The following is an 11,028-nucleotide window of genomic DNA, read 5'->3' as shown; positions in this document are numbered from 1 at the left end:
ATATATCCCTCCAAAACTGCATGTAGAACTACCTACTACATGGGAGATGAAATTTCAAGTCGAAAAACGGGAAAATTCAGAAATGATTTTACTTTTGGGGTTCAGGTTCATTCACATGCTCTATCTAAGCGTCTACCTCTTGGCATTTCTCTTCTCGGTACGGTGGATCGCCGTGGGCACATATCCGTTCGAGTTGTCTTCCTTATTAAGGGAGCCTATTAGGAGTGTAGCATTTATAGTAGCTCCTACGGCAATATTGGCGACGATACGGTACATGTTTGAACTGCTGGCGAGGAGGGACTATGTTCTGTCGCTGACGCTCGCGACTGAGTCGGACCGTTCGGAACGATTATTGATGAACGTTTTACCGGTATCGATAATTCAACAGCTTAAAGAGATTCAAGATGATCAAGTGAAGCAATCTGGTGGGGAGGCTACTGAGGAAGACACTTCACTAACGCACCAAATGGCTATGGGCTTTGCTGAGGCCTATGAGCACGTCTCGATTCTGTTCTCTGACGTTGTGGGATTCACAAAGATTGGTTCTGATATCGAGCCGGAAGAACTGGTACAGTTGCTGAACGAGTTGTTTACAATGTTTGATGATATTGCTGAGGAATGCGGGTTGGAGAAAATTAAGACTATTGGTGACGCGTATATGGCGGCGGCAGGGTTGCCGAGATACAACCCGATGCACGCGCATGCTACAGCGAGGATGGGGCTCATGATGATCGAGGTGAGTATAGGGGGTCGATCTGTCAGGATGTGTAGGAAATGTGGTATTAATTAATTGTAACCGTCTGTACTATGTCAGAGTTAGTGATATTAGTATAGCTTTAACCAATGATACTGTCATTTATATGATATTAATAATATTTTTATATATACATAGATCTACTCAGTGCTGCAAGGAAATGTTCGCTTTCCTCAGCTGAGCTCAGTGCTTTCGTCGCTTAACATAGGAGTTTGTATATGAACTGGGAGACTATACGAGAAGTGTACAGAAACTAGCATGGATTCTCCAGAATTTCCTCAGAGTTTTCATAGTGTCACCAACACATGTGGTGGACCATTTGCATGTTTCGCTAAACCGGATCTATTGGAAAATCTGTTTGCTCTCCTCAGCACAGTCTGGGGATTTCCTTACTAATTTCAGACTAATTTACGTATGAATTTGGGTGTAGATGTACAGAAACCAATGAGAATTTCCCCAATTTTCCTCAGAATTTCCGCAGATTTTACCTACACATGTAGTAGACCATATGCATATTTTCCTATACCGGTTTTTATGGGGGCGCATCTGATCATATATGTTTCCTATTTTTATATCTACATTTATAACATTGATATGGTGATTGACTTGGTTAGTTGGGAACGACCAGGAGCAGGGGTCGATCCGGTGGTGTGTATTTATCAATGGAGCGTGTTCCGATGAAGTGTTGTTATTATTAGAACTGATTGCGGATAGCTGAGCGGAGGCTTCCTCTGATGTGGTCTCATGCTGTGTGAGAAAAGTTTTATTGTACTAGTGTGATATGTCGCGTGCCATAGAATTAGTGAATATGGTTGTTAACCATTAACTAGTTGAAGTGGAATGGCAATTGATCGAGGAGTTTTGTGTGTTCCATCAGGCCCTGCAGGATCCTTCCAAGATTGAGGACGGCAATCTGGTCGATCAGCTCGGACATCCTCTACGAATACGTGTTGGTATTCACTCTGGTCACTGTGTGGCTGGGGTCATAGGCCGGAAGAAATTCATTTACGATGTTTGGGGAGACTGCGTTAATACGGCGTCTAGGTAGAATTGGGGGGGAGGATGGTTGGCTCGAACCGGGTATCTTTGGATGCACAGGCAGACATGTTTACCAGTTGGTCTAGATGGTAGTTTTTTTTGTGAGGCATCGATAGTAGTCGTGAGAAATTGATGGGGGAACACACTGTTACTCTTGACGACTATAAGCACATCTATTCTTCCAACCATACGGAACACAGCGTTGGAATATATGTTTGCTTTCCTCAGCTGAGCTCACGAGTTTCCTCATTAATTACAAGAGTTTATACACAAATTACGGTAGAAGTGTACAGAAACTGATAAGAACTTCATCAGAATTTCCATACTCTCACCAACATATGTAGTTGACCATGTGCATATTTTCCCATACGTGCCGGAACATGATCGTAAATGTCAAATTGTCTTTTTTTATTCTTCAGAATGGAGTCCCATGGCACAGAGATGCGAGTTCATTGCTCGGAGGACACAGCCAACTTGGTCCGACACAGTTTCGACCTCACCTGTAGAGGAGTTATGGAGGTGAAGGGCAAGGGACTGATGACCACATACTATATCAATAAGGAGCGAAGGGCGAGCAGGAAGAGAGATTATAGAAGTAGCGCGCGCCCTGGTAATCGATTTCGAGCTGTGGATTCTGTTAGATGAGTATGGAGGAACGATGCAGCTGTCACATGGGATGGTGTCCGACGTTGAGGAAGAGAGTTCAGATTCGTCATACCACTCGTCTGCCTCATCATGTGATGGAGAAGCGTGGAACGCCTATGAACCCTCCTGTAGAAGTGCTGATGTGTCTTCCTTGAACACAGACGAAATCGGGGCCGTTGGTATGACTAGGAGGCGGCTCAGCTCGGTTCAATCGGGGTACAGCCCGAGTAACGTTGAAACGATTCCCCAGCGCATCGCAAGGTTCTGAGCTTTTTCGTTGGCGGGTGCAGGGATCGAACCTGGGCGTCCCCATGAACGTTTAAAGTTGACTGATAGCAGTATAATTTCAGTACCATAATCTTATCCGATTTTCATATGCACATTGTGACCTTGATAATTCTCATATCATATATGTTTCATTCTCGGCAGCGATGTTGTGTTCTGGAGTAAAGAGAAAGATGTACAGCTTGTCAGCCAGTCTCGTTCGATAAGTGGATTCTTGAACTGGAGACGAGGAAAAATGAAGTATGAGTTCAGCAGCTCATGTGTTCATCGGAATTGAAAAAAGATCTCAATCAACAACTCGGTATCGAAGGACACTTCTGAGAGTAGGTTGTCCAGTCTTAAAGACTATGTGCTGTCTACTGAGGCGCCCCATAGAGCTATGGGTTGAATCGCATTGCATTGAATGCAGCATTGCACTACACATTAGACTTGCACTGATACAATTTAAAACAGTCAAGCATTGTCAACTGTTTTAGATAGTTTGAGGTACTTAGAAGCTAACACGAATGCCCCAGCATCCTTCGACAAAATATCATCTACGAGGTAGATGATATTCACTCCGAGCGGGGCTCGAACCCGCGGCCACGGGCTTAAAAGGCACGCGCTCTACCGACTGAGCTATCGGAGCTGATATATACTTACTCTTCCATTCTTAGGTGTGCGGCTCTCATTCACTTCCACCTACTTGACACTGCCTTTGCAGGTGCGAACTCAACAGTCGCCGATGTATTATACACCGTGTATACACGACGTGCAAAAATATGAATGTCATCCACAGCAGAGCAACAACATACCGAACATACCGTCTCACCGTTGCTCGGGAAGAGCAACAACATATAAATGCAATCGAGGGACCCGCCGTCTTGTGTAGAGGAATTCCCTCGCCGAAACTTGGTATGGAAAAGATTGGGCAGGGCGGCCTGGATATGATTGCACATCTTTTGCATGCATCCTTGATGTGATGTCAGCTGGTTGCAGAGAGGTTTCACCCGAAACGGTATGCCTTAGTTACAGCTGGATCTATCACATCTGGAAGGCGTCATCTACCTTACTATAATTGCCATCTCCGTACCTCCTAGTTTGGCCGACACATTATGTAACTGATGCTAGTATCTAGCTCTTTGGTGGTCTCGAGTTCGCTCAGTACACAACACTACCACAACTCAAGATCAAAACAACGCAAAATCAAATTCGCAACTGACGGAAACCTCTTCGCTTTCTCATGTGCCACCGCGAACGCTCATGACTTCTCCTCCTCTCCACCGCTCTGTGCGAGCGTATGATTTGGACTGTACTCGAGATTTGCTGAAAAGCGAAGAACAGTTCGAAACCAATACCCATGATCCCTGAGGAATGTTCTTCCGATCAGTTACAACCGCTTGGTAGACAACGAGCAGTATTTCACGCAGTTCATATTCTAACCACTGCGAAGACTTTCTCGAGGGTGCTCACCTTGCAGTTTCCAGCTCTCTACAATACTATTCATTTCACCATCAGAGAAGTGGTCCGCAATGTACCGCCGCTTGTCTCCATTGAGGAACTCAACGTCAATAGTAGCCGGACCGTCATAGGCTAGAAGCTCCCACGTTGCCTAGTTGACAAGAAGATAAGCGTTTCCGTAGTGTAGCTCAGTCGCCATAGCAAACACCGAATGAATAAGTCGTGTCGGAAATTCGATCGGTAGTAGTTCGCCAAGTAGACGAGTACGCATTAGGTTTTTACTAGACTGCGGAAGAAAAATTCGGACTAGATTGATTACTAGCAAAAATTATTCAGCTTGATACCACACTTTCATGACTAATTGATAAACTCTCCAAAGACACAAACATACGTCCATTTGTGTCTCCGCAATCGACGTTCAGATGTGAGAACACATCGATGCTCTACTGTGCATTCCCCTCAGGTGTGAAATCAAAATGCCGAAAGATAGATGTGTGTCGGGATATATGTTTGAGTTTTCTCAGTAATTATAGCATTTTACACACGAATTCGGGTAAAAGTGTGCAAAAACCTACAAAAAAACTCCTGAAATTTCATGATGTCACCAACGCATGTAGTTGATTTACCCACACTGGTGACAAGATTTCAACTTACGGTGAATTCCGGGAATTTTTTCTGTACCGGTTCGCTGGTTATGCTCATCACTAACCTCTTGGCCACCTCAACGTGCTGTCGTCCAGGATGGTATCTGACGGAGATTCATAATAGTGAACTCGACCACACAGTAGAGTCTGGTCTATCCCACAGTCTTGTTCCCTCAGACTTGGAGGAATATATTTTCACTTCCCTCAGTTGAGGCGGTCACTCGCTAATTATAGAAGTTTACATATAAAGTCGGGCAGAAGTGTACAGAAACCACTAAGAATTTCCTTAGGATTTTCATTTTGACACCAACTCGTATTCCCCTCCACACTCCTTCTTCAGAGATTGTTTAAAACAGTCTATGTATATACAATTCATCAAGTATTGCGAGTCGCAATTTGCGACTCACTACCAACATTGTGCACGCGTGCAGTGCAAACTCCAACTTACGCCACATGCATCGACTTTAGATGCCGTAGAACATTCAGCCGAGGGAAAAGCTTATACGAGCCGAAATGGGTCGTCATAATAACACAATGGAAATGATCTATGGTAACCCGTGACGAAGCGAATACAAACAACACGTCTTGAAAGTGTACTCTAAAATGGTATAGCCTATACCATTTTAGAGTACATTTGCAAGACACCAGACCATATGGGAACATCTAATGGAATTCACGACTTTCTAGATGCAGGAGTTCAACGAAATGTGGTATCGGCAGTGAGTCACAATATCGACTGTGAAAACTAGAACCAAAGACCAGAGAATCATCATGTGGTAGAAAATAGCATGCTTCGAACTGAACGGTAATTGCACAGTATCAATAAGTGGACACAACCGAAATCACACAAATCGTGGCCTTCTATCTCACCTGAATGATTCAGAAAGACGCAAGAAAAACCAGCAACCTACGACCACTCTCAAACTCGAGTGATCGGCGAATAGACCTGCGCATGTCTGTGTGAAGATTGTGGTACTTCAGCAGTCACAATTATCTCGATAATAACACACTGCTGCAAGAGTGAGTCAGTAGTTGTTGATTACAAGCTTCGTTGAAAAGCGAACAGGCCCCGCGGTAACACATGGTGGGTAGTAGTACTGACATGCTGGAGTGGCCGAATCAGGGAGTTACACCATTAGGAAAGTAACATATTTCGATTACTTAACATTAGAGTAGTAGTCATATTCGCTATATAATCATCGATTGGGAAGACGACTTGAAACTCACCCAGTGTACGATAGGAATGGGTTCGGGTTCCGCGCCGCTTAAACAGCCGCCGATATACTTGAGGCGTAGGCCGGATGGCGGCTGACTTTCAGCTCCGGGAAGCCCGACTACACGAATGTAAACAATCGATATTAACAACATGTCCGCTGTAGTATAGTGGTGAGTATTCCTGCCTGTCACGCAGGAGACCCGGGTTCAATTCCCGGCGGCGGAACTTTTACCTAAGCTCACGATCTGGATCACTTACTGGACTTCTTCGTGGTTCAACTAACAGAGCAAGCATCAGGAAAACATTACAATGCGGGCTAACCTTGCATGAGATATCTATATCTACAATCTCCTCTTCTTACATACCGCTCGCTGCGCCACATCTTCGATCTCCTCTATCGCTGCCGGAAGACCTACCCCGACTCTCACGCTGGCTTAAACAGAAGCATTTCTATAGGAGCCAACTGCCGTGATCATCACAGCTAGGCTCCCAAACATAGTATTAGAGCTGAATTGATTTTCCCGTGCGGATATCGACAAACTTTGTACTTGCGTGCACGGGCTGAGTCATACCGCTCGTTTAGTTATTACTGCACTCTGATTCCCTATCATCCCTGCTCATCCCCAAATTCTTCAAGATCATCTCCAATTAAACTACCATAACTGTCTCGGCACACGTAGCACTCTCAAACTAAGTGTAGTAGCAGACGCGCCTCTCATGCTAGTCTCCAGACACCATCGAGAGGCTTTCTTTTCACTCCCCATGCATGTGTTGGTGACAACATGAAAACTCTGAGGGAATTTTGGAGAATTTAATTGGCTACTGTACACTTCTACATCAGGGCGTGTACCAACTTCCATGATTAGTGATGAAACTCCTGAGCTCAACTGAGGGAAGCGATCCTCCAACACTACCCATACGGGAGGCTTCTCGCCCCGGACTGATGAACAGCTCTTTGCTGGCCAGCCGGAATATGCTGGCGATAACCCAAGTGTTGGAATTCCACTCAACTCTCTAGGGAGATTCTTATACACAGTGCGTACCAAACAGTTATGCATATCTAGATTTCCAATATGGCTTTTTTTAATTTGAGACTAATACGACTATAGACTACGGAACGCTTCTGAAACGTTGGTGTCAATCGATTCACATTGCTATCATGTTAATATTACTCAAAGTTGACTTTCGACAAACTCCCAAAAATTAAAGGTGTTGATGACACTACTTCGCATAACGGTTTGGTTCATACTAGAAGATTCAGAAAAACTTCCTGCCAATAACATACTATACACGTAGATAAATCACTGAAGGATGCGAGATAGCAAAAGTATGACTTTACTTATGATTTTCACATCAATACAACCTACACAGAGATCCCTAGTGTCACCCATACCACTCTTCCTTACAATACAATAGTTGATACAGAGTGGCCATCCGGATAAGGTGTCAGAACCACACCACTGTCAAAGTAGGGCAACTCAATGCCAATCGATCAGGGAATGATGATAATGATGATACCCAAGTTTATCTTGGTGTTCTTCAGGAAGCTTTTCATCCATCACTGTCCGTAGTACCAACACACACTGTGTCCCTCTATCAGCCTTAATAGAACCAGACAACTACAGTCGCCTGTTACACCATTATTATCTATATTATATACTACTACTTCTTGTGCAGCACTACTCTGACGAGACTGATTGTAGTACATATAGGGATGTAGTTGCGTATGCAAGGTGTCATAACCTGATTTCTAGTATACGTGTTACCAGTGTGGGATTATATGCACATGGTCAACTGCATGAGTTGCTAGGAATATGGGAACTTCGAGGAAAGTTTGCGAAATTATCCTTGATTTTTGTATACTTATACCCAAAATCGTGTGATTTTTCATAAAATAGTGAGCAAACCTATGAGCTCAGTTGAGGAAACCAAACATATATTCCTGTACTGCATGTTACCACGGAAGGTAGGCGGGGTACCTGCTAAAGACAAAGACTACCACCACCTGACTGACTCATGCGATCGATCGAGATGTGTTGAAGGAAATTGAAGTTCTCTCTCTCTCTCTCTCTCTCTCTCTCGCTCTCGGCCGTTTTCGGCCAGGCGACAAACCAACAGCTGATGGCAAGTTGGCTTGCTTATAAGGTCGACGTACTCAGCCAAGGAGACCACCACTTGACTGAGTTTTTTTTCTTCAATTCTAATCCGTCCACGCCTTCAAATAGAAGTTACCATTTCCCAAACAGGCGTTGAAAAGATCTACGTGTTCTTGAGTTCACTGCCTCTAATACAGTGTGGATGTTTCAGTATAAATTCCGCCTAAGTCGAAAGCTACTGTTGAAAGGGTTGGTCACTAAACAGTTAACGTCGTTACCAAGGTAGATAGAACACCTCCTTAGAATGTACTTGATGGAAACAAGCTCAACACAAGATCGAGTTCTCCAACTACTCTGAGTATTATCACAATACTCAGAGTAGTTGGAGAACTAGATCCATACTATTATGCTTTGTTTTGTGGCGCGTGACGGAATTCTCCGGCGTAAATAGTACTACTATCTATAACTATACGTAATGAGCTGATTCAGTGACTATCTATAGACATGCGACTATTGCCATTGTAGCGTCTGCCGGCTCAAACCCCGGAATAACTGGTGGCAACTCAACCCCTCCGCCCCTTGAAGATGGGGTCTCAAATAGGTTGTGTGAGTTAGGCATCAGAAGATGGGATATGAGAGGCTACACAGAGAAATGTAGGGTCATAACCCGTAACGACGCCAAAAAGACTTAGCAAATAATGCCTCATGGAAAAGGGTGCAATGAACGGGGCTGATCGTGCACGTGTCACAACCGGCGTCACGATATTGCGCGCGTGAAGAACACAAGACCCTCAGAGAAGCCCTTGAAGTGGGGAGTCGACACATAGCCGCTCCTAGTATGGGTCGGGTCCTACACTGCACCATCATAGTTGTTAAGAGGAAATCCTGCTAGTTCCTCACAACTTGAAGACGTAGTCTCCAAGAGAATAAACCATGACAGCTATCATAGTAATAGGCGTATGTCTGTAGCCCAGCTGACCCTTGACCACCACGACTACTTATACGAACAAATTTGGAGTGTCCTCGACAATGTAAAGGTCAGAAATGCCGATTGGACGATGCGCGGCGAAATCGATCGCGTGATCGATATCACCCCAGCGTGCCCAGGAAAGTTTAGGGCATCCCACACTCGTCCATGCGGACAGGCGCCAATCAATAAGGAGTCGATTACGGTAGGATAACGTTCTGTACGTCACATAGTGTACTTGAGATAGCGGGTTTTCTATCCGAGATACGTATCAGGGGATCCTATGATACTACGATTTCCAAAGTTCAATGCGCTCATCAGCTTAAGAGTTAGTCAGAGTATTTGCTCTGATGATAAGGTCAAGCAATGGTAATAGACCCATGATTTCTAGACTTTATGCTGGAGACCACAATTTCGACAACGATCTCACCTGATTCCGACCTGATTCAGAAATCAGCGATTTCCGCATCAGGTGATTTCAAATCAATATATGAATTCAGTGCGAGAAAAATCAGAATCAACAGCTGCTTCGAATCGTGAGTTGGAATCAGGATGTCGCAGTCCTGTGGAAGATGATTGAGGAGTGCTCAAGATAACAAGAAGCCTGGCAGTACGTTAATTACTAATATCTCTAAGCTACGTGGATATAATCGTGCGTCAAAATTTCACATTTTCAAATTTCCTGTGGAGTCCACGCTTTACTTTCATAAGAAACCAAGTGCAGAAGCCATGCAGGAAATGCACTACAACCTCCCCCTCCGTAGGAGCTAGAGATTCCCCGGAGCTAAGCGACGCGAGCTGCTAGTATGTACAAAGCGTGATCGATATTCACGTGAATACGTAGCTTGTTCCTAAGAAACCCGATCCGATGAATAAGGGTTGTGGTTTCATTGAGTTATAACACCAGAGTTGTCAGATCTTCATCAAGACGTTATTTCAGTGTTTCCATACACTCACTAGTCTTCGTCACTCTCCAATGGACGTTGAGTTCTCGGGACTAGTACAAAGATCCAAATCAAGTCGTCGACTATAATCAGGGGTCTATCATACCTATCTATCATAGAGTACGTCCCCGACGTAACGTCAGTCAAGCCTGACGGCTCTGATAGAGTTGTTTGCCACAGTTGGTGATTCTCAAGTACCCTCTTGTTGTGCGTAGTCGTGTGTACCAACTGTGCGTGCGTGCAATACTGAGGGCAGCTATATGTGATCGATCAGTTCTGCGCAAGATACTGTGCGCAGAGAGTCTCTCTGGAGCCAGAGAGTCGTCGTAAAGAGATCCATCGGATGGTGCGACGTCATGATCGGAGCCTGGTCATTGATATGATCGAATCATAACGCTTCATCGCATTAAAAAACTTTGTGCGGCACATCGTGTGTGCACGGGTGTGCTCAGCTTCCCCGTCTTGGAGCTCTAGTCGTAGCTCCACTCCACCAAGTTTCGGATTACTCAAACGCTCTATGCTGTAAAGTGAATTAGTCGATAGTGGAGTTTGACGGAAAAGCTGGACTCCAGCAGACAGAACAGTTGCGCGGGAAGGATTCAGATATGTCTGTCCTCGCTTGACAGCAACACGCACCGTGTTGAGCTCTTACCTTCCTCGTTGCGCATTATTATCAGAGTCGTGTTAAGTCCAGCATTGCAGAACTGCTGGAGCAGAGCTCGGTTCCTGATGTGGTTGTCTTGGTTCGCGTTGTCATGTTGTATTGCTCATAGCCTCAACGCGGTGTTTTAGGGGTTGCAGAATTTGACGAGTGCTTTTGGGCTAGAGTTAGCCCGAGATTCGTCCATGCATAGTGATAGTAATACGCTTTGGAAATGACAATCACCACACTGGAATCATTCAGCTGTCAAACTGGCCGATTAAGACGAAACAGACTCCCAACTCTCACTGTGTTGGAGATTGTTCAACGAAGAAGAACGATTTAGCACGATTCTTGTG

The 11,028-nt window shown here is 44.7% G+C and overlaps 2 protein-coding genes and 2 non-coding genes across 4 annotated transcripts; 2 read left to right on the top strand and 2 right to left on the bottom strand.

The window, feature by feature from the left end:
- Window positions 1-274: 274 nt before the first annotated feature.
- Window positions 275-2,705, top strand: Pmar_PMAR029648 (conserved hypothetical protein; the record flags this gene model as incomplete). The annotated part of the gene is made up of 4 exons (XM_002779181.1): window positions 275-736; window positions 1,641-1,798; window positions 2,212-2,387; window positions 2,434-2,705. The coding sequence occupies 4 exons, from the start codon at window positions 275-277 to the stop codon at window positions 2,703-2,705; spliced, it is 1,068 nt and encodes a 355-aa protein (XP_002779227.1).
- A 572-nt stretch (window positions 2,706-3,277) lies between these two features.
- On the bottom strand, window positions 3,278-3,350 carry Pmar_PMAR029647. The gene has a single exon. It is a non-coding gene; the product is annotated as a tRNA-Lys (tRNA).
- Window positions 3,351-3,962: 612 nt separating this feature from the next.
- On the bottom strand, window positions 3,963-5,331 carry Pmar_PMAR029646 (conserved hypothetical protein; the record flags this gene model as incomplete). The annotated part of the gene is made up of 4 exons (XM_002779180.1): window positions 3,963-4,027; window positions 4,175-4,313; window positions 4,817-4,910; window positions 5,255-5,331. 4 exons carry the CDS (start codon window positions 5,329-5,331, stop codon window positions 3,963-3,965), a joined length of 375 nt encoding a protein of 124 aa, XP_002779226.1.
- An 844-nt stretch (window positions 5,332-6,175) lies between these two features.
- Pmar_PMAR029645 lies at window positions 6,176-6,247 on the top strand. Its single transcript has one exon. It is a non-coding gene; the product is annotated as a tRNA-Asp (tRNA).
- The last annotated feature ends 4,781 nt before the right edge of the window (window positions 6,248-11,028 follow it).

This window comes from Perkinsus marinus (genome assembly GCF_000006405.1).
Source record: "Perkinsus marinus ATCC 50983 genomic scaffold scf_1104296947766, whole genome shotgun sequence".
NCBI lineage: Eukaryota > Perkinsozoa > Perkinsida > Perkinsidae > Perkinsus > Perkinsus marinus.
Note: the sequence above shows the minus strand (reverse complement) of the source record. Positions and strands in the feature narration are given on the sequence as shown.